The sequence below is a fragment of the Schistocerca nitens genome, chromosome 4, assembly GCF_023898315.1.
Source record: "Schistocerca nitens isolate TAMUIC-IGC-003100 chromosome 4, iqSchNite1.1, whole genome shotgun sequence".
NCBI lineage: Eukaryota > Metazoa > Arthropoda > Insecta > Orthoptera > Acrididae > Schistocerca > Schistocerca nitens.
In genome coordinates this window covers 601,970,099-601,994,258 of record NC_064617.1, presented here as the reverse complement: position 1 = coordinate 601,994,258, position 24,160 = coordinate 601,970,099, and the positions used below count along the sequence as shown (strand labels likewise).

Below are 24,160 nucleotides of genomic sequence, written 5' to 3'. Positions count from 1 at the left end.
ACTTACCGTTGGCGCCACCTATCGGCAAACGGCGGAAGTAAAGTTGTACACCTTGTAGTAATCATTCACAGACGGCAGGTGGCAGAACCGGTGTGGAGGATATATAACTCGTGTCGGGGGAACGCGGATAACAGTGCAGTCGTTGTCGTAATGAGTAAAAGGAGCGATTTATTGCGTGCAAGAGGGCATGATCATTGGCTTTCGGGCCAAGGATGGAAGAATTTTCGAAAAGGCTAAGTTTGTGAACTGTTGGCGTGTAGCCGAATTTGAAGGGCACAGTGCATAGCAAAATGGCGCCATATAAATCTGGCGACGAGTCAGCTGAGGTGCGCCACAGGCCATAGATGACAGGGTTGAAAGACGGCTAGGGAGATGTGTTCGGGCGAAGAGACTTGCAGACGTTCAGCAACTGACCACTCACTTGAAGCAAAGGGTTATCAACAGTATCTCCTCAACGACCGTTCAGTGAATGTTGATGCGTATGGGCCTCTGCAGCAGGTGGCTTGTTCATGCACCCGTGCTGACAAAGGCTCGAATTTAACCACTGATACGGCAATTAAACGTCCACTGAATAGTGACAGGTAGTCTTTCCAGATGAATCACGCTTTGTGCTCCAGCGGACAGAAGTCAAACACCCTGCAACAATCGTTGGAACGATCCAGGCAAGAGCATAGAAGGTTATGGTCTGAGGAATATTTCCGTGGCATTTCCTGGTGATCTTGTCATTCTGGAAGACACAATGTACCAACACAAGAATGTCAGTCATATACACTTTGTTTTTCGTGTTTTTTATACAGTTTGTTTTTCGTCGGCACGTTGGCATTTATTACCAGAACAATGTAAGGTGTTACACAGCTCGCAGCGTACGTTCGTGGTTCGAAGAACACCAGGACGAGTTTTCCGTACTCCCCTGGCGACAAAGCTGCACGGATTAAAGCCCAGTCGCAAGTGCCTGTGGAGTGGGCGTGGCTCCACATCCGTGCTGCACGTCTCGTAGCAGTCCGCGCTGCAAAAGGTGGTTACTCAGACTTTTGAAACGTGATCACATTAAGGTGACTGGACAGTATATACATATTATCTAAAGGGTTTAGTTGCGTAGGTTCAGCGGGGTTTTTCGCGGATGGTGCTGCTGTATAAGAGGTCACAGCGCTAGAAAACATATTAAAAAATTAGAAAATTGCAGGAAGAACTGCAGAGGATCAACGCTTGGTAAAGGGAGTCGCAGTTGACGTTCAACATAAAAATTTTAACGTAATGCGCACAAATAGGTGGAAAAAACAACTATTGTGTGATTACACTACTGCATAATAAGCACTGAAAGCAGACACATCCATTAAACATCTATGAGCATGCGCACAGAGCGATTTGAAGTGAACGAGCACATAAAACTAACCGTAGGTAAGGCAGATACCAGACTGAGACTCATTGGGAGAATGTTCAGGAAGTCTAAACCAGCCACAAAGAAGGTAGCTTGCAAAACCTTCGTTCTACCGATAATATTGCTTGTCAGTCCGGAATCAGTACCGGGCAGGATTGATAAAGGAAGCAGAGAAGATCGAAAGAAGAGCAGCGCGTTTTGTCACCGTTTCGTTTAGTAAGTGCGAAGCTGTCACGGAGAAGATCAGTCAAACACAGTGGTAGGAGCCACAAGAGAGGTGTTGTAGTTTAGTGTTAAAACCCCGCCGCACGGAGTTAGCCGAGCGGTCTTAGGCGCTGCAGTCATGGATTGTGTGGCTGGTCCCGGCGGAGGTTCGAGTCCTCCCTCGGGCATGGGTGTGTGTGTTTCTTCTTAGGATAATTTAGGTTAAGTAGTGTGTAAGCTTAGGGACTGATGACCTTAGCCGTTAAGTCCCATAAGATTTTACACACATCTGAACATTTTTTGTTAAAATCCCGGGAGCGTACGTTCCTTGAACAATCGACCAATATATTGCATGCTACTATCATGTCTCGTGAAAAAACCATGAAAGTAAAATGAGAGAGAGTATAGCTCACAGAGAAGCCTGTCAACAACCGTTCTTCCCGAAAGTTTTCGTTACTGGAACAGCAAACGGAGGAAGTTCCTCCGCCATACACTATAAGGTTGCTTGCGGAGTGTAGGATCTATGTGGCTACTGTAAAACAACAACTTTGGATCACTGCAACCCTTCAAAATGGCGACCACCATACTAAGAGCATGAATTGCAGTACAACATAATCAATTAACGGAAATGAAGTGCTTTCAGAATCATTTGGCTCCATTACTTGCCGCATTGTGTATCAATACAAGCTCACGTTTACGGAACGAATCTTTCACTCTGCAGCGGAGAGTGTACTCTGTTGAAGGCCCCTGGCAGATTAAAACCACGGGTAGAATCCGGAAGTTTGCCTTTCGCGGGAAAGTTTGCCAACTGAGCTATCCAGGCACGACTGACGATCCGCTCTCACGGCTTAACTTACGCCAGTATTTCTCTCCTACCTTCCAAATTCTCCTGCATATCTTGCGGGACTATCACTCCTGGGAAAAAGTGTACTGTGGCGAAAAAGGCTAACCACATCTTGGGAGATTGTTTCCAGAATTAATATTTCACTCTGCAGCAGAGAGTGCGCTGCAGGGTAGAAGATACATTTTGGAGTTTAGTGTTAAAATCCCAGGAGAGTACATTCCTAGAACAATCAACCAATGTATTGCATCCTACTGTGCGTATCTCGTTAAAAAACAACGAAGGTAAAATTAGAGAGCAGAGCGAAATACTCGTTCTGGAAACAATCCCCTAACGTGTGGTTACACTTATTCTCCGCATTACCCTTTCTTCCAGAAGCATTCAGGAGAACTCGCGTGAGATTTGGAAGATAGGAGAGGCGTACTGGTGTAAGTTCAGCCGTGAGAGCGGATCGTCAGTCGTGCCTGGATAGCTCGGCATCGCTTGCGAAAGACGAAGATTCCCATTTCGATTCCCGGTTGGGCTCACAGTCTTAATCTGCCAAGAAGTTTCAAGATCGCCATGTAACTACTGCTCCATCAATACTCCTCACACTATATTCTTCGAAGAGAGAATTTCACGGGCTCATTGGCAGGTGCTTATTGAGAAATTTTGTTCCATATGATACAACGCCATTGTCTGAAGTTGTACTGTGTGCTCAATTCTTAGTTTGCCTGTGGTAATTGCACAGTTTTTCGTAACTATGTGACCACGATGACAAAATCCTCGAATTAGGATGAACGCATATTGTCAAACTATTCTCCGTATATTTGTTCCACTTTCTGCACACTACATCGTTCTGCACCACCGTTAAACGCACCTCTGTAAGTTACAATAACGAATAGTGTTCCATCTTTGACAACCATCCGAGAGATGTATACAACGGGAAACTTTATCACGCACAAATCACAGACGATTCTGTATTGCATTTCGAGGTAACATGAACAACGTTGAATTCGCAGGCAGTTGTTTCTTTAGAAAAATAAGTAGATTAAAAAGTGGTACCTCACACACATTGTTCGCTCAGTTCCTCGTGATACAACATTTATTTTGGTAGGAAATTGAGTTATAAATCCTACATATTATAAAGATGTATGTATGTTTCACATATTTTCCTAAACCAGTGGACAGATTTTAACAATACTTCGTACACGTATCACTTACCACCGGAAAGACTTACTTGCAGGGTAACAACCACCTACTAACAAAGAAATTGGGGTTGGGGTGAAGAAAAAGTGTAGCCCACGAAGCGTGAATATCCACAATTTATTCATCCATATTTGAGAACGGAAGCGCTTAATGACTTGCAGCAAACTTTACTCATAATCTGATACCTCTGCGAAACTTGCTCCCACTAACCACCTCCAAAAAGTGATGAAAAGGGAAAAAGTGAATAGGTTACTACAATTTCGCTCTTCATGCAGAAAACTGCTGCACCAAGGATGATGTTTTAATTTTATTCTTTCTTACTACTAACTGTATTCGCAACACATTTTGCAGACAGTATTCACATATGCCGCTGAATGTACCTACAAAACTATATCAGTGCACGACAAATAAAGGGTTGGTGCATAAGTTCGTAGCGTTTTCCCATAAGTTTAATAAACACAACGGATACACATAATACAGACTTTAGTCGTCAATAATATATTCCCCTTCATTATTTACAACAGTATACCAATGCTGGGGTAACTTTTCGATTCCACGACTGTGGAAATAACTTGGTTTTGAGACGAAAACCTCAGAAAAAAATGGTTCAAATGGCTCTGAGCACTATGGGACTTAACATCTATGGTCATCAGTCACCTAGAACTTAGAACTACTTAAACCTAACTAACCTAAGGACAGCACACAACACCCAGCCATCACGAGGCAGAGAAAATCCCTGAGCCCGCCGGGAATCGAACCCGGGAACACGGGCGTGGCAAGCGAGAACGCTACCGCACGACCACGAGATGCGGGCACGAAAACCTCCTCGAGCCATGTACAGAGAACAAATTCATCAAGAACGGCAGTTCCTTGAAGGTTGTTCAGTAGAGAGAGGGAAAATATGGGGACACAATATCAGGTGTACAAGATGAGTGCGGAATGATTTCCCAACCAAACTTTCGTACAGTGTTCTTTGTCGGTCTAGCAAAATGCAGGCGGCTGTTATCGTGGAATTGCATCACTTCACTCTGTCTTCCTGGTCGTTGTTCTTGGACCGCGTCTGCAAGACGTCTCAGCCGTTGACAATAAATGTTAGCAGTGATGGTTACACCTCTTGGAAGCAATTCGTAGCATACCACACCGTCACTTTTCCAACAGATCCATAACATTATCTTTTGTGGATGCGCACGTCTTTATACGGGGAGTTGCTGCTCTGTTTGGGCTCAACCATTCCTCTCCTTTCCTTCTGTTAGCTTAAGACTATTTCTCGTCACCAGTAACGATGCAGGATAGGAGTGGTCGGTGTTTTTCACGAGCCGATCAGGGACGAGCAAGCAGAGGTACGCGTATTGCCACTCGCCGATTTTTGTTCAAATGGTTCAAATAGCTCTGAGCACTATGGGACTCAACTGCTGAGGTCATTAGTCCCCTAGAACTTAGAACTAGTTAAACCTAACTAACCTAAGGACATCACAAACATCCATGCCCGAGGCAGGATTCGAACCTGCGACCGTAGCGGTCTTGCGGTTCCAGACTGCAGCGCCTTTAACCGCACGGCCACTTCGGCCGGCCGCCGATTTTTGTGATTTTGGCTTAGAGCAGGCGGTACCCATACACTAGATTTTCGAACCTTTTCCATTGCACACAAACGTCGCACGACGATGGAATGACCATAGTACATCACATCTGCTAATTCTTGAGTGCACTAACGTGGATCATTGTGGATTAATGTGTTTAAACGATCTTCACAAACCCCAAAGGTCTTCCTGAATGTGGAGAGTCACTAATGTCAAAACGATCTTCCTGACCCTCCTTAAAACGAGAAAATAGTTGCTTGCGTGCTCTGTCAAATGGTTCAAATGGTTCTGAGCACTGTGGGACTTAACATCTCAGGTCAACAGTCCCCTAGAACTTAGAACTACTTAAACCTAACTAACCTAAGGACATCACACACATTCATGCCCGAGGCAGGATTCGAACCTGCGGCCGCAGCTGTCGCGCGGTTCCGGTCTGAAGCGCCTAGAACCGCTCGGCCACATCGGCCGGCCGTGCTCTGTCCAATGACGTTGTCTCCATACAAGGTGCAAATGTTTCTGGTTGCCTTCGTTGCTGTCACCCATCTACTGAACTCAAACAGAAGAATAGGTCGGAAATGTACCGATTTCTCCACTTGTTTACTCCATTTTCTAGCACCTACAGCTCCACTCACTATCTCCGAGTGACTAAATGACAATATGTGAACTGAAATAGCAACAGTAAATTACAAATAAAGAATGACAATCGATAAATAAACTCATCGCAACCGGAATAGCAATATACAAAAGAAAACGCTACGGACGTATGCACCAACCTAACAGTTCCGGAGATATGATGGCATAAATATTGATCCTTAAGAGAACGAAACTGCAGGACGGATTTCGCTAGCGACAGAAGTTAAATATATGTACAACTATGTGTAAAATACATATAAAAAAGTCCTTTTAAACCCATGGATCGATTTCAACCAAACTTGGTACACATATTACTTACTATATGGAAAGAAATACTGTGGGGTAAGAACCAGCAACCTCCTATTAATGAGGGAGAAGCTGATGGAAAAGATGGACAGAAAGGGAGGGGAAGGAGGACACGGACAGGGATATCGTAGGAGGAGATGGACAGAGAGATGGGGAGGGGGATAGACAGAGGAAATGGAGGTGGCCACAGAGACACGGGAGAAGGAAATGGACAGAGAGAGTTGGTGCAAGGAAATTAACAGAGAAAGGGGGAGGAGGGGATTGGCAGAGAGAGGGAAGAAGGAGATGGACTGAAAGAGGGAGAGGAGGAAACAGAGAGGGTGAGGAACAGTTAGAGGAGACAGGAGGAGATGTAGTCAGAGGGGGGAAGAGGAAATTAACAGAGGGGTAAGAGGCAGATAGACATAGGGGGAGGAGTAGATGGGGAGGAGGGGGAGGAGGAGCATTAGGACGAGGAGGAGGATGAGGAGGAGGAGTAGATGGACAAAGAGAGGGGGAGGATCAGATGGACTGAGGGAGGAACAGGAGAAGAAGGAGAGTGAGTGGGGGGGGGGGGGTGGAGAAGGTGGACCGAGAGAGGGCAGAGAAGGAGATGCACATGGAGAGGGGAGAGGAGGAGGTAGACAGGAGGTTGGAGAAGATAGAGAGAAGGGGGATGGGAGAGAATGGGATGGAATAAAATAATTGAAATAAATGCATATCCAGGCACCACCAGCTACTTACCTAGTTAAAAATAAAAAGCGAGAATGAAACGGAAATTGCATATCACCATTTCCTGTGCACAAGTGTAATTTTGGACCAGGATAATTTTAATGCTACGCCTTTCAAACCCATTACAACCTGCTTTTCTGTTACTGGCACCGGGTTTTCAAACAGGGTCCACCAAGGTCATTCAGCCTCACTTTTATCGGTCCCTGGGGCAGCCAACACGCAGCATCGGCGTAGTCAGTGTTCATCCTCGGATCTGTTGGTCTAACGGTAAGGTGTGTACCTGCAAAACCGGGAGGTGCGGAGTCGAGTCACGGTTGGACCAAGGAAATTTTCAGTTTGCCTGTAATCCAGCCTTGACCTTTCCCCGATGTAAGGAGCCGTCTCGACACGTGGTTTGCGTTCCGCGCTAAACTCTATGTCCCCTTTCCTCGATTGGGTAACTGGAGTCGATTAAGGTCACACAAGACGCCGAAGTAGCGTCCAGTTGAAAGACTCGCAGCCGGCCGTTGAGCCACTCGAAATAATAAATCACGGAGGGCCTCGGTGTAGGCGCTACGCTGGCAGAAAGCTGGCTCTAAGGCCTCGCGCATTTATAGGCCTAGTGAGAACGTTTGAAAACCGAGTACATCGTCTACTATTCGCGAGACGTAAATGACTAACGTGATTTACGCGATCGGAAGACAACTTGTGGTCGCCGTCTGCTTAACGCGCGAGGTGCTACGGCCTATAGCAGTGGTTCCCAGGCTGTGGTAATTACCTCTAGAGACGTAAAATGTAATTTTCTGAGGGATACAAACAAAAGCATTCAATGGTTTTTCGGTCGAAAATAAATTTTTAGTAATTCTTTACTATTATCACTATTTATTAAGACTGAAATAGTGATTACGTAAGTTATCAATAATTACTTCTTTTCCAATATATGATACAGTGTGGTTGAGGATATATCTCATACAACGGACGTATCAACATCTTTCCTCACATAATCCGTCCACCACTCACATACTTTGCACTTTGCTCAGTGCATCAATGACAGTACAAATGAGACACATATGTCAAATATGCTTGAATATATCGTGAATATGCCTTCTCCGAGCTGTAGGTACTTCCCTCAGTAGTCTAGAAATCGCTGCAATACTCACTTTGCAACAATAAACGATGTAATTGACAGCACAACACAGCAGTACCTGTATGATGGTTACTAAACTGCTGTAGAGCCTGCACATTATCATTATTATTACTGCTTTGTAATTATTAATTACAATAGTAATTTCTTTCAGTTCAGAGGTAAAGATTTCAGCAATCAAGTCATTTACACAAAGTAGGTCTAGGTATAGTGCACACATTTCAGTTTGGTTGACTTTAAATGGGTGTGCCGTGTTTGGGTGACGCAAGTGCCGCTAGTCAGATGACTGATGCGAGAGAAGCATGTCTTGTAGCAGGTGTCTATTCTCAATGTGGATAATTAACTTCCTTTTCTGAGAAGGAGTTGTTGGTAGCACACGTGATGCTCTGAAAATTGCTTCATCATTTTATTAAAAAAGGCTGTTACAAACAAGCAGTACCAATTACGTCACTGACTCATTAGTTCGTGATTTAATGAAACACTGTTGTTGTTGTTGTGGTCTTCAGTCCTGAGACTGGTTTGATGCAGCTCTCCATGCTACTCTATCCTGTGCAAGCTTCTTCATCTCCCAGTACTTACTGCAACCTACATCCTTCTGAATCTGCTTAGTGTATTCGTCTCTTGGTCTCCCTCTACGATTTTTACCCTCCACGCTGCCCTCCAATGCTAAATTTGTGATCCCTTGATGCCTCAGAACATGTCCTACCAACCGGTCCCTTCTTCTTGTCAAGTTGCGCCACAAATTCCTCCTTTCCCCAATGCTATTCAATACCTCCTCATTAGTTATGTGATCTAACCATCTAATTTACAGCATTCTTCTGTAGCACCACATTTCGAAAGCTTCTTTTCTCTTCTTATCCAAACTATTTATCGTTCACGTTTCACTTCCATACATGGCTACACTCCATACAAATACTTTCAGAAACGACTTCCTGACACTTAAATCTATACCCGATGTTAACAAATTTCTCTTCTTCAGAAACGCTTTCCTTGCCATTGCCAGTCTACATTTTATATCCTCTCTACTTCGACCATCATCAATTGGCTCTGAGCACTGTGGGACTCAACTGCTGAGGTCATCAGTCCCCTAGAACTTAGAACTAGTTAAACCTAACTAACCTAAGGACATCACAAACATCCATGCCCGAGGCAGGATTCGAACCTGCGACCGTAGCGGTCTTGCGGTTTCAGACTGCAGCGCCTTTAACCGCACGGCCACTTCGGCCGGCCCATCATCAATTATTTTGCTCCCCAAATAGCAAAACTCCTTTACTACTCTAAGTGTCTCGTTTCCTAATCTAATTCCCTCAGCATCACCCGACTTAATTCGACTACATTCCATTATCCTCGTTTTGCTTTTGTTGATGTTCATCTTATATCCTCCTTTCAAGACACTGTCCATTCCGTTCAACAGCTCTTCCAAGTCCTTTGCTGTCTATGACAGAATTACAATGTCATCGGCGAACCTCAACCGTTTGTATTTCTTCTCCATGGACTTTAATACCGACTCCGAATTTTTCTTTTGTTTACTTTACTGCTTGCTCAATATACAGATTGAATAACATCGGGGACAGGCTACAACCCTGTCTCTCTCCCTTCCCAACCGCTGCTTCCCTTTCATGCCCCTCGACTCTTATAACTGCCATCTGGTTGCTGTACAAATTGTCAATAGCCTTTCGATCCCTGTATTTTACCCCTGCCACCTTTACAATTTGAAAGAGAGTATTCCAGTCAACATTGTCAAAAGCTTTCTCTAAGTCTACAAATGCTAGAAATGTAGGTTTGCCTTTCTTTAATCTATTTTATAAGATAAGTCGTAGGGTCAGTATTGCCTCACGTGTTCCAACATTTCTGCGGAATCCAAACTGATCTTCACCGAGGTCGGCTTCTACCAGTTTTTCCATTCGTCTGTAAAGAATTCCGGTTAGTATTTTGCAGCTGTGACTTATTAAACTGATAGTTCGGTAATTTTTACATCTGTTAACACCTGCTTTCTTTGGGATTGGAATTATAATATTCTTCTTGAAGTCTGAGGTATTTCGCCTGTCTCATACATCTTGCTCACCAGATGGTAGAGTTTTGTCAGGACTGGCTCTCCCAAGGCCGTCAGTAGTTCTAATGGAATGTTGTCTACTCCTGGGGCCTCGTTTCGACTCAGGTCTTTCAGTGCTTTGTCAAACTCTTCACGCAGTATCGTATCTCCCATTCCATCTTCATCTACATCCTCTTCCATTTCCATAATATTGTCCTCAAGTACATCGCCCTTGTATAGACCCTCTATATACTCCTTCCACCTTTCTGCTTTCCTTTCTTTGCTTAGAACTGGGTTTCCATCTGAGCTCTTGATATTCGTACAAGTGGTTCTCCTTTCTCCAAAGGTCTCTTTAATTTTCGTGTAGGCAGTATCTATCTTACCCCTAGTGAGATAAGCCTCTACATCCTTACATTTGTCCTCTAGCCATCCCTGCTTAGCCATTTTGCACTTCCTGTCGATCTTATTTTTGAGACGTTTGTATTCCTTTTTGCCTGCTTCATTTATTGCATTTTTATATTTTCTCCTTTCATCAATTAAATTCAATATATCTTCTGTTATCCAAGGATTTCTACTAGCCCTCGTCTTTTTACCTACTTGATCCTCTGCTGCCTTCACTACTTCATCCCCCAGAGCTACTCATTCTTCTTCTACTGTATTTCTTTCCCCCATTCCTGTCAGTTGTTCCCTTATACTCTCCCTGAAACTCTGTACAACCTCTGGTTTAGTCAGTTTAACCAGGTCCCATCTCCTTAAATTGCCACCTTTTTGCAGTTTCTTCAGTTTTAATCTACAGTTCATAACCAATAGATTGTGGTCAGAGTCCACATCTGTCCCTGGAAATGTCTTACAATTTAAAACCTGGTTCCTAAATCTCTGTCTTACCATTATATAATCTATCTGATATCTTCTAGTATCTACAGGATTCTTCCATGTATACAACCTTATTTTATGATTCTTGAACCAAGTGTTAATTATGATTAAGTAATGCTCTGTGCAAAATTCTACCAGACGGGTTCCTCTTTCATTTCTCTCCCCTATCCATATTCACCCACTATGTTTCCTTCTCTCCCTTTTCCTACTCTCGAATTCCAGTCACCCATGACTATTAAATTTTCGTCTCCCTTCACTACCTGAATAATTTCTTTTATCTCATCATACATTTCATCAATTTCTTCATCATCTGCAGAGCTAGTTGGCATATAAACTTGTACTACTGTAGTAGGTGTGGGCTTCGTGTCTATCTTGGCCACAATAATGCGTTCACTATGCTGTTTGTAGTAGCTAACCCGCGCTCCTATTTTTTTATTCATTATTAAACCTACTCCTGCATTACCCCTATTTGATTTTGTATTTATAACCCTGTATTCACCTGACCAAAAGTCTTGTTCCTCCTGCCACCGAACTTCACTAATTCCCACTATATCTAACTTCAACCTATCCATTTCCCTTTTTAAATTTTCTAACCTACCTGCCCGATTAAGGGATCTGACATTCCACGCTCCGATCCGTAGAACGCCAGTTTTCTTTCTCCTGATAACGACGTCCTCCTGAGTAGTCCCCGCCCGGAGATCCGAATGGGGGACTATTTTACCTCCGGAATATTTTACCCAAGAGGACGCCATCATCATTTAACCATACAGTAAAGCTGCATGCCCTCGGGAAAAATTACGGCCATACAGTAAAGCTGCACGCCCTCGGGAAAAATTATGGCTGTAGTTTCCCCTTGCTTTCAGCCGTTCGCAGTACCAGCACATCAAGGCCGTTTTGGTTAGTGTTGCAAGGCCAGATCAGTCAATCATCCAGACTGTTGCCCCTGCAACTACTGAAAAGGCTGCTGCCTCTCTTCAGGAACCACACGATTGTCTGGCCTCTCAACAGATACCCCCCCCCCCCCCCCCCCCCCCGTTGTGGTTGCACCTACGGTACGGCCATCTGTATCGCTGAGGCACGCAAGCCTCCCCACCAACGGCAAGGTCCATAGTTCATGGGGGTAGGATAAAACACTTGAAACACTAAATCTTATTTAACGGTATCTTTAGTTATTTTAGAATTGAAAGTGTTCAATGAAAATTTTTTTCACTCTACAGTTTGGTTAAGCACTAATGCTGATAATGGTGAGGGATGAGGGGGTTAGCTAATATATCACTGCTCTTAAGTATAATGATTTCAGAAAAGTTGGGAACCACTGGCCTACAGGGTAGGTAAAACCATCATGCTCTACTGTTGCCCCTCTTTGTTAGCGTTTCTCTCTATACTTCATCTCAGTCGTATAGTGGCTTCCTTGGTACTGTTTAATTTTTAATTAATGCATGATTACATGCGGGGGTTGTATTAAATTTTAGCGCACTCTCCCATTCAGATTTCACTGCTTTAATATTCATTTCCTTGCTTATTTGTAAATCTTAAATACAGAATGGGTTTCAATTAGCGAATGAAATTTGGGCTGCTTCCCTTATTACACGATTGCTGCAACGCCCTTTCTTTCATGCTACATCACGATGTGCTTTGATTAATCAATGTTCAAACTGACAGATTCACATCTGGGAGCAGGATCGGATCAGATGTTCCAGTGTCCACATGGCACGGCTTCGCGATCTTCGGGTTCCACTTGTTAAAGTGGAGGATAGGCGAGGTGCACCACCACAGCTCCACCCTTCATAACACGGAAAATATTCATTTCTGATCATTGGTTCACTAGTATGATTTATTCAAGAGAAAGAGCTTCACAAACTGAGCAAGTCACTAACGCGTTGGTCCATCTGTGGCCCTAATGTCAGCAGTTATTCGGGTTGGCATTAATTGAGAGAGTTGTTGGATGTCCTTCTGAGGGATATCGTACCAATTACTGTCCAATTGTCGCGTTAGATCGACAAAATCCCTAGCTGGTTGGAGAGTCCTGGTCATAATGCTCCAAACGTTTGCGAGTGGAGAGAGAACTGACAACGTCGCTGGCCAAGGGAGGTTTTGGCAAGCACGAAGACAAGCAGTAGAAACTCTCGCCGAATGTGGATGGGCATTGTCTTGCTGCAACGTAAGCTCAGGATAGTTTGCCATGAAGGCTAACAAAACGGGGCGTGGAATATTGTCGACGTACCGCTGTGCTGTGTAAGGGTACCGCTGTTGACAACCACAGGGATCCTGCTATGGAAAGAAATTGCACCCCAAACCATCAGTCCTGGTTGTCGGGCTGCATGGTGGGCGACAATCAGGATGGCATCCCACCACTGTCCAGGGTGTCTCCAGGCACGGCTTCGCTTGTTATCGGAGCTCAGTTCGGAGTGGGACTCATCACTGAAGACAATTCTACTACAGCGAATGAGATTTCAGGCCGAAGACATGTCTGGTGACGCCCCAGACAGCGGTGGGATACCAATCTGAGTGTCGTCAGCCATAGGGACCCACATCCAGGACTGATGGTCTAGGGTGCAATTTCTTTTGATAGCAGTACCCCTTTGGTTGTCAACCGCGGTACCCTTACACCACAGAGGTACATACAATATTCTACTCCCCGTTTTGTTTCCCTTCATGGCGAGCCACCCTGAACTTATGTTTCAGGAAGATAAAGCCCGCTCGCACACGGCGAGAGTTTCTACTGTTCGTCCTCGTGCATACCAAACACTAAGGTGGCCAGCAAAGTCGCCAGATCTCTCCCCAGTGGAGAACGTTTGGCGCATTATGAGCAGGACCCTCCAACCACTCTGGATTTTGACGCTGAAAAGCGACAGTTGGACAGAATTTGGCACGATATCCTCAGGAGGACATCCAAGAGCTCTATCAGTAAATGCCAAGCCAAATAACTGCCTGCAGAAGGGTCAGAGATGGACCATTGTATTATGGACTTGCTCAATTTTTGAAGCTCTTTCTCTTTAATTTATAGTCCAATTATTCTGAAATTGTAACCATTTGCTTTTCTGTACATGTACATCACATCTATCGATTTCCATCCCAATCAGCTAATTCCTTCGTGTAGCGGCGTTTTTTTGTCTTAGAGTGTATAAATAAATAACATCACCCTGGAAAGTTATTAGTTACCGCGAAAACTCCTGTACAGAATAAAGGAAATGTGTCTGCAGGAAGCCTTCCAACAAACAATTAAATTTTTGATTTATCGTTAACTTTTTCAGTTCTTATGGAAGCCTGTTGAAAATGAAACCTCGTTAATAGTGCTCGTCTTTCTGTACAATGTGTTGTCTCAAAATAGTTACTATACTGTACCGTTTGTATAATTTTGTCCCGATAGGTTCGGCGGAGTAGGAGTGAGTGAATTTGCAGCAGAAGTGTTGAGCCAGACGCGAGCAAACATCCGCTCTCTTGAGGAGTGTCGGCTCGCGCGGCTGTGTACTCACGGGCTGGCAGTCGGCGGCGTCCATGCAGGCTTTGATCTGCGAGTGTATCCAGAGGGTGGCGCGCTCCTGCATGCCACTCAGCAGGAACGCCTCGAAGTCCAGAAAGACCTCGTTGTTGCGGTCGCGGTAGCGCGCCGGCTGGTGAGGGATGATCGTCACGAAGTCGTTGTTACGGCACCTACGACACAGCGCCGCAAATTGCTCGGGCAGCTCACGTGTAAGAATCGTATACCATAATATAAAGAAGTGACTAATCGGTAGGCACATGTGTATAGTTCAGATCTTGAGAGTAAGGTAGGAGAGATAGGGCAGGTATGGCGGCTTACAGATAGCCCTTTGTTCCTCGTTCAGTAGGACAAAGGAATAGGAAAGAAAATCGATAACGTTGGTATATCCATCAACATTATCACAACCGTCACCACCACCACCACCACCACCACCTCAACCATCATCATCATATTCACTTTAAGGGATAGGCTTACTGCGTTTTCCATCTTCTAAGTTTGTTGCTGAGCCCATCTCTTTTTGGGCGTCCAAGGGTCTCTTCTTCTTCTCGGCCTGTACCTCAACAGTTGTTTCGTCTGTCTTTCTTCTCGCATTCTCTTCGCATACCGTTCTATCTGATTCTGTGTTTATCTGTTGTGTTGTTTATCCGTTCAACATTCAGTTCTACTCTAATTGGTTCACTCCTGACCCTGTCTTGCCGAGTGCAACATTTTCTGTGTTAATAAATCTCGTTTCAGCTGTATTTGGCTCTTATCTTTGTTAGAGCCATTGCCATCGTTATCACTCCCGCACAGCAGAGACGGCACAGCAATACTTACATAAAACTTTACTTTTGTTTCCTTTCTAACTCCTTTCTTTAAGGTTCTATTAATAGTACCACATGTATTCTGAAACTGATGAATCTTGTCGTCTGTATCTGTATTATTTGGTTTCCTGACTATTTTAAACTGGTAACTTGTAAATTACTCTGGTATTCTGGTAATGACTAGCTCAACTCCTTTAAACACAATAACCTACGTTTTATTGATTGAGATTTCCATACATATTCTTTCCCCTGTAGATGCAACTTACTTAATGCATTTTGTAGTATATTTTTCTCGTCTTTCATGTCTCAGGCCCCGCGTTCTGGCTCGTATAGGCCAACTGGGACCGACCGATTGCCGTGTCATCCTCGGCCAATGGCGTCATCGGATACGATACGGAGGGGCATGGGGTCAGCACACTGCGCTCCCGGCCGTCGTCAACTTCCCGGACCTTGGAGCCGCTACCGCCCGGTCAAGCAGCTGCTCAATTGGCATCAAGAGGCTGAGTGCACTCCTTGCCAGTCTTCCCATCACGGAAAAATTCGTGGCACTGCTGGAACTCTAATCCGCGTCCTTACGATAGTAGCCAGACAAACTGACCACTGAGCTACAGATGCGGGCTTTCTCTAGTATGCTCCATCGTATTTGTCTCTGATAGAAGGCTGTTACGTAATCTATAAAGTCTATTTCTGTTATCATGATAAATTCACACCATTTTCAATTAAATGTTTTATAAAGATTACTCTAACTACGCACAACATTCTGTTCCTGAAACCATTCTGACGTCTAAAAGGAGTGTTTCACTTACATCCTGTAGTCTCTTGCCAATCATTCTAGAATATATCTTATCGGGTTGTCGATCAAAGTTTTCTCTCTACGTCATTCTTTGACACTGTTGATTTAAAACGTGTGGATAAAAATCTTACGTCAAGATCGCAAATCTTCTTTATAGATTAGTCAGTTCAGTCGACTGATAGCCGTCTCACAGACCCTTCCTTGTTCCTGTTATAAATATTAGAAGTGATATCTTGTTTATATCCACTCATCGGCGGTGCAACTATCACTGCTGTCTATCGTTTATACACATGCATGGGCACTGTAACAATATTGGATTTGTGATTAACGTTGTCAGTTTGCATAACCAATCAATAAGGAAAATTTGCGATCTTGACGTAAGATTTCTATCCACACATCTTTTATTCCTCTATAATTACCACAGTTATTGCGTTTTTTTTTAAAAAAAAAGAGGAATGAAAACTGCATTCCTCCATGCATTTGGTATATGCCATTTCTTCCAGCACATATTAAACAGATGAGAAATTTTAATTTTAGCGACATACCACCATAGTATATAAGCTCAGCATTTATTGCTTCCTTCCCGGTTGCCTTTTTAGTTTTTATTCTTGTCCGAGTTACATCAAGTTCTTCATATGTCAGTAGGTCGCTCGAGTATGGTTCGCCTTACACATTCTTTACTGATAAAATCTGTTTGTCGCTGTACCATAAGACGCCGTAATGTGTTTCCGTATCTTCTTCTGACAATTGGTTTATATTGCCTGTATCCTTCTCTGTTTTATTTAAATGTTTCTTTACTACATAAGCAATTAGCTTAGCGCCCGCTTCTTCGCTCGCATAGATTGCGTGAACTGCTTAGAATTTTCGTTTTTGTTTAATCGAATTTTATGTTGTTCACAAACTACAGCATCTTCTAAACTTTGCACTCTAATGAAGGCCATGGAAGGATAGTCTTTTCCGAATGTATTTAGTGGGTGAATTTCCAAAAACCATGGAAAGCGTATTTCTTTTAAATTTCTATAGAGGCTAAATTTTCAAAACTTCTTTAACATGTATTTGTTTATTTCAGACCGAGAAACCAAACACCAGTTTTCGTTCTAGCTTCAAAATTGCATTAATAGTGACATATTTTGAAAAAAAAAATTCGTCCCCTATTTCCCTCCCTTAGGGGTGGAATTTCGAAAAGTCCCTTCTCAAACGATGCCTACAGTATAAGATCAACACAATATCCAAATTTCAGGTTTCTATCTCCAAATTTCAGGTTTCTATCCTTAGCGGTTTGAGCTGGACGATATTGTGCCAGTCAGTCATATCGTTCAAATGGCTCTGAGCACTGTGGGACTTATCTTCTGAGGTCATCAGTCCCCTAGAACTTAGAACTACTTAAACCTAACTAACCTAAGGACAACACACACATCCATGCCCTAGGTAGGATTCGAGCCTGCGACCGTAGCGGTGGCGCGTTTCGAGACTGTAGCGCCTAGAACCGTGTCAGATAGTCAGTCAGGACATTGCATTTGATAAATAGAGAAGATTGTTTGCTTGCCATGTAAGTCGTTCTCAGTATTACAAATAAAGGTATTCAATGCTTCATTTTCAGCTTTTCTTGCAGCTGTTTCTACCACCGTCAAAATTAAAATGAAGACAACTTCTCCATGGAAGATAAAGAAGACAGCAGAGAAACTTTGTGTGAAAAAAGAGCTGAAAATTAGTAAACAAAGCAGTAACAAAGAGTGTTCTTTCCATATAGTAAAATTACTTTTAGACGTGAGCGGAAGTAGCTCTATTAGTGGATTCGACAGCGCATATGTCAGAATGTGTGGGCCTAGGCAAAGGGCCTGCTCTACTCACCCGTCCTTGACGAGGGCGACGCTGCCTGCCGCATGCGGGTCGTCGGCGTCGGGAGAGACGGCGACCTCCGTCAGCTTGACGAACTTCCACGCTGTGGACACAACACCCGGCACTGCAGGTACGTCGCAACAGGACAGCAATAAGCAGCAAGGCAGCGGACGTGCTATAGTCACCACTTTCCAGATTTGCATGAAGCGTCTTTGAAGAAGGTGTAACAAAATATTGGAGTTACATTTACTCATACTGACATTGGCTATATTATAAGGTGCCTTAAATGTTTAGAAATAAATGAAATTTGCATCAGTCAAGACACACTGCGTTTTTCAGGATGAATGGTGAATATTTCTTGAGGTAGCTGTACTTGCACCGCTGGTCATTAAGACGGCTGCACCTTGAAGACGAAAACTATGCTACATGATATGCACTTCACCACATCTGCATAAAGTAGGTGCCAATCACACCATCTATATACTTACATAAAACTTGATTTACATGTGTGTACATGGTTGTATGTTCCACATCTCTTCCTAAATCACTGGACCGATTTCAACCAAAATTGGTAAGATTATATGCCTAGAAAGAATTTCTGTGGTGATAAGAACCACCTACGCACCAAGGGGAGTAGGGTGAAAAAGTAGAGTAACCGACGACGCTCAAATACCCGTACTTTAGTCATCCAGTATTTGAGAATGAGACTACTTACTGACTTGGAACGAACTTATCACGCAATTTAAATCTTTCCGAAACTTTTTCTCCTTGACAACCCCCACAAAATCATGAAAGCAAAAATGTTTATCGCTTACTCCATTTTCGCTGTTCTTGCAATAACTGTCGCATGAAAAATGACGTTTTAATGCATATCGTCTTTGCTACTAACCGTATTCGAGACAAATTTTCAAATTTTGCGGACAGTATTCAGATATATCACTGAATGTACCAGCAAAATTATATCAATGTACGACACACATGAAGACGTTCAGGAGATATGAAGTCATAAACATTGAGATGCGTGAAAATGAAACTGCAGCGCGGAATTCGCTATAGATATCGTCCGCAGCTCGTGATCTCGCGGTAGCGTTCTCGCTTCCCGAGCACGGGGTCCTGGGTTCGATTTTCGGCGGGGTCAGGGATTTTTCCTGCCTCCAGATGACTGGGTGTTGTTGTTTCGTCTTCATCATCACCATTCATCCCCATTACGGTCGGAGGAAGGCAATGGCATACAACCTCCACTAGGACCTTGCCTAGGAAGGCGGCGCGGGTCTCCCGCGTCGCTCCCCTACGCTCTGTAAAAGAGTATGGGACTCATCATCATCATTACAGATGAAACATGTGTACAAATACATGGAAAATATGGTAAATATATGTAAACTATTTTTGAGATGTGCGTACCTGGGCAAACCTATGGGTAGAAAGATCATCCGAAAAACCCTGGAACAATTTCAACCAATATGTAAAGGTTTTTAACTACCGCTACCAGTCCCAAAATTTGTTAACTAATGTATTATTTATTTCTTGTGCGACATGTTTCGAGGGTATACCTTATCATCAGGCTATACGGCATTACAAAAACAATTTCACAATCAGATCATGCAGATGTTAAACAGTCTTTTCATAAGTGCTGTGGTTATCCTGTGGAAGAAGAGAAAACCTAGTAAGAGGCGATGTCACTTTGTAAACTGGGCAATGTCCACTGCACTACAGATTTGTTTTTGTGATCGTGTTTCCAAGTTACTGGTACGTGTGTGAAAATTTGTGAACAGTGATCAAGAAAGCCAAGAGAGCCACAGAAATGAGAACACCTCAGCTCATCACAACGAGACTGACACGCCAGAAGGGCCAAGTGAGTGATTGTTTCGAAACATTTTCATGCAAACACCAGTCCAGCTTACAAAGTGACATCGCCTCTTACTAGGTTTTCTCTTCTTCCACAGGGTAACCACAGCACTTACGAAAAGACTGTTTAACATCTGCATAATCCTATTGTGAAACTGTTTTTGTAGTGCCATATAGCCTGATGATGAGGTATACCTTCGAACCATGTCGCACAATAAATAAATAATACATTTTGTGACTAGCAGCGGTAGTTAAAAACCTTTACGTATCTTTTGAGACAGTCACAGTCGAAAAATAGTCAAAATTTCAACCAAATTTGCTACACATATTAGTCACGACCTGGAAAGAAATACTGTGGGGTTAAGAACCACAGGCCTCCTACTGGAGTGAGCGTGATAACGTGGAGAAGGAAGAGGGGAGGAAGAGATGAGCAGACAGTGAGGAGGAAGGAGGTAATGAGTACAGATAGGGGGGAGGGGAAGATGAACAAGGAGAGGTGGAGGTGGAAATGTACAGAGAGAGAAGAGAGGGAAAGGGGAGGAGATGGACAGAGACAGGAGGAGGAAGAGATTGGCACAAAGATGGGGAGAAGAAGATGAAGCAGAGATAGGGGAAGGAGGAAATGGACAGAGAAACGAAAGAGGAAGAGATGGGCAGAGATATGAGGGAGGAGAGTATGGGCAGAGAAGGGGACAGCAGGAGATGGACAGAGAGTGGAGGGGTGGTGTGGGGTGGAGGAGGTGGATAGAGAGGTGGGACGCAGGAGATGGACGGAGAGTTGGTGAAGAAGGAGATGGACAGAGAGAGTGGGAGGAGGTGATGAACTAATAGAACTATGGAATATATACAAGCTCAGGCAACGCCGGGTGCTCAACTATTTCTGTATATAACGAAAACCTATCCATGGTTTTCTCTTTCAGAAATAGCATTTGAATGTTGACTGTTGGCATGGAGATATAATAAGGAGAGACTGTGCTACACACTTACGCTGTACGTTGCTTTAAAGCCGAGGCCGCCATGTTAGATGCCTCAAAGCATTAGTAGACCGCTACTTACGATTACTTCTTAATTTCTGTCGTGTGCGAGCAACAGTTGTTTCAGATAGAAAATGTGACAGTGCTTATGCTAAAACCACAATGTCAGGAAGACAATTTCAGACTTTTTCTCTTCTTAAATGCATATTTGATGCAATAAGACGACTTATTTCGCCTTGTTAATGTATCTTCCTTTTTGCTGTAAGTACGTATCGAATAACCAAGAAGCGAAGTATGTGATATGAAAAGGCTCATTTCGTAGTCCTGCATTTTCTTTAATACGGACTGATGAAACACGTCTTCGTTCCGTGTCCTTTTTGCGAATATGTAGAGAACATTTTGGAGAAGCAACGAAAAAAGGATGCCAAATTTAAAAGATTGGATAAGTTTTACAGAAGCTCGAAATTTTGCACGAACTCCAATGCGATATGCTTTTAATAGTTTCCAGATGAAACTCTGTCAAAAAATCTGGCAGAAAACCCAAACAGATTCTGGTCGTATATAAAGTACACCCGCGGCAAGACGCAACCAATACCCTCACTGCGCGATAACAATGTTGATGTTACTGATGACGGTACCACTAAAGAAGAGTTATTAAAACATGGATCCGAAATTCTTTTACCAAGTAAAAAGGATTCAAATCAAGAAGATGAGTAACTTAAAAGTAAATATCCTCGATACAGTGAAGAGCTTAAAGCTCTTAATAAAGGCAAGTCTTCCGGTCCAGATAGAATACCATTTAGGTTCTTTTCAGAGTATGCTGATGCAACATCCCCATACTTTGCAGTCATATACAGCCTCTCGCTCGACGAAAGATCCGTACTAAAAGACTGGAAAGTTGCACAGGTCACACCATTAATCAGGAAAGAAAAGAATTACATACTCTTATCACCGACGTCGATTCGCAGTAGGAGTTTGAAACATATGCTGTGTTCGAACATTATTAATTACCTCGAAGAAAATGGTTTGTTGACAAACAGAAAATACGGATTCAGAAAATATCGTTCATGTGAAACACAATTAGTTCTTTGTTCTCACGAAGTAATGAGTGCTATCGACAAGGACTCTCAAACTGATACCATATTTTTAGATTTTCAGAAGGTTTTTGACACCGTTTCTCATAAGCAACATCTAACCAAATTGCATGCCCTTGGAGTATCGTCTAAGTTGTGCGACTCGATTCGTGACTGCCTGTCAGGAAGGTCACAATTCGTAGTAAATGACGGAAAGTCATCGAGTAAAACAGAAGTAATATCTTGCGTTCCCCAAGAAATTGCGGTAGGCCCTCTCCTGCTTATGATCTACGGTAACGATTTAGGAGACAAAATGAGCAGCCCTCGTAGATTGTTTGCAGATAATGCTGTCATTTACCGTCTTGTAAAGTCAAATAGATGATCAAAACGAACTGCAAAACGATTTATACAAGATATCTGTATGGTGCAAATACTGGAAACTGACTCTAAATAATGAAAAGTTTCAAAGTCACCCACATGAGTACTTAAAAGAATCCTCTGAATTTCAGTTACACAATAAATCACAAATCTAAAGGCTGTTAATCGACATACTCAAGGCTTACAGTTACGAAAAGCTTAAATTGAAACGGCCACATACAGAATATTGTGGCAATGAATTGGCAGAGCACTTATAAAATGCGTCAGGTCTACTAAAAAGACTGCTTACACTACCACTACGCTTGCCCTCTCGCTTTTGGAGTATTGCTGTGTGCTGTGGGATACGCATCAGACAGGACTGACGGGGAACATCGGAAAAGTTCAGAGTGGCGTAGGTCTTTTGTGTTATCGGGAAAGGGGGCAGAGAGTTCCACGGATATGGTACGCGAATTGTGGTGGCACTCTAAAACAAAGGCGTTTTTTCGTTGCAGGATGATCTTCTCGTGAAATTTCAATCACCAACTTTTAGAGTGCGAAAAAATTTTGTTGGCGCCCATCTACATCATGATAAAATAAGAGAAATCAGAGCTCGCGCGGAAAGATTCAAGTGCTGATTTTGCCCGCTCGCTGTTCGAGAGTGAACTGTAGAGAAATAGCTTGAAAGTGGTTCGATGAACCCTCTGCCAAGCACTTAACCGTGAATTGGAGAGTAAGCGTGGAGGTATAGATGCTATGTTTGGTCGGTATCCAATCTTATCTTTTCACGGCATTCAACCAGAGAGATTTTAGAGTTAGAGTGATAGGAAATCCTAAGTCAAATGACAGAAATAAAAGCACTGCAATAAAAGTAAACAGCTCAACCAAAATTCCCGTATGTGAACGAAAATATCGCTTGAACGAATGCAATTTTAGATCACGGGCGGCCCGCGGGCTGAATATGCCGTGCGAACGGTTTATCAGTCCGGTCCGCGGCAGAAATTTGTGGGATTGAGAGCAAGGTGTTCTCATTGTGCTCAGCCCTGGACGTATTTTTGGATATTTCCGCCGACGCTAGGCTCGCCTCGGATTTCCTACTCGTATTAACATTAGAAATAATTCTTGTCCGTTGTGGACGTCTTACAACACTGCAACTCCTGAAACTGAAGGTAGTTTATAATGAATTGGCTGCAACCGGTTGCTTTTATAGACGTTTATTTTTCGATGACGATGTTTCAAGATGGCTGACATCACGTCTTATGACATTTACATTTCGTTATGTGTCGTGAACATGGTTTCTTTTGCCGGCCGGGGTGGCCGAACGGTTCTAGGCGCTACAGTCTGGAACCGCGCGACCGCTACGGCCGCAGGTTCGAATCCTGCCTCGGGCATGGATGTGTGTGATGTCTTTAGATTAGTTAGGTTTGAGTAGTTCTAAGTTCTAGGGGACTGATGACCTCAGAAATTAAGTCCCATACTGCTCAGAGCCATTTTTGAAGCATGGTTTCTTTATTACGGCATAGCAGAATCTGGTAATGGACAGCTATTGTGAAACGTCGTCAGTAAAGAAACAGTGTTCACGACGCATCAATGGCCGTAATCTTATGAAGACGGGGTGAACATAAAATGAATGTAGTCTCAAAAATGGGTGTTTTGAGGCACAATTTGTGGCGCGTCGTGTTGGGAAAGGGGTGACGGGGCGTTACCCCATAAACATTAACATCACTCACTCTGTAGTTTTGACTATTTGCGTTAGGAGCGCTGCTGTCGCGACACGTGACAGGGCGGCTCGCGAGCTTAAGTTTGTGAATCAGGCTCGCGGGTGACCAGAGATTGCTCACGCCTGCTTTAGATAATAATTCGGAATTATTAGTACATCCGTTAATAGCGCAAGGTGGCATTTTTTATCAAAATACTTGCACCAGAAGCTAACGAATGGGTCAACTAATATGGCGGACTTGGGCTACAAATTCGTGACGTCGTGACAACACTCTTTTATTATACCTGCACGGTTATTGGTCAGAAGATGACGTTACGCCTCGTACAAGAACGAGTAATGTCCACCGGCATGTGTCAGACTTTGAAAGCGGCAGGATCGTGCCTTGTCGGTATTGTGGGTTATCGTTCCT

The 24,160-nt window shown here is 43.4% G+C and overlaps 1 protein-coding gene across 1 annotated transcript in view; it reads right to left on the bottom strand.

The window, feature by feature from the left end:
* Positions 1 to 24,160, bottom strand: part of LOC126251319 (uncharacterized) — a 285,573-nt gene that overhangs the window by 89,699 nt on the left and 171,714 nt on the right. The window contains exons 6-7 of the mRNA XM_049951649.1: positions 17,798 to 17,888; positions 14,343 to 14,520 (exon numbers count right to left, since the gene is read on the bottom strand). Coding sequence (XP_049807606.1) covers positions 14,343 to 14,520; positions 17,798 to 17,888 — 269 coding nt within the window. The remainder of the gene's footprint in view (positions 1 to 14,342; positions 14,521 to 17,797; positions 17,889 to 24,160) is intronic.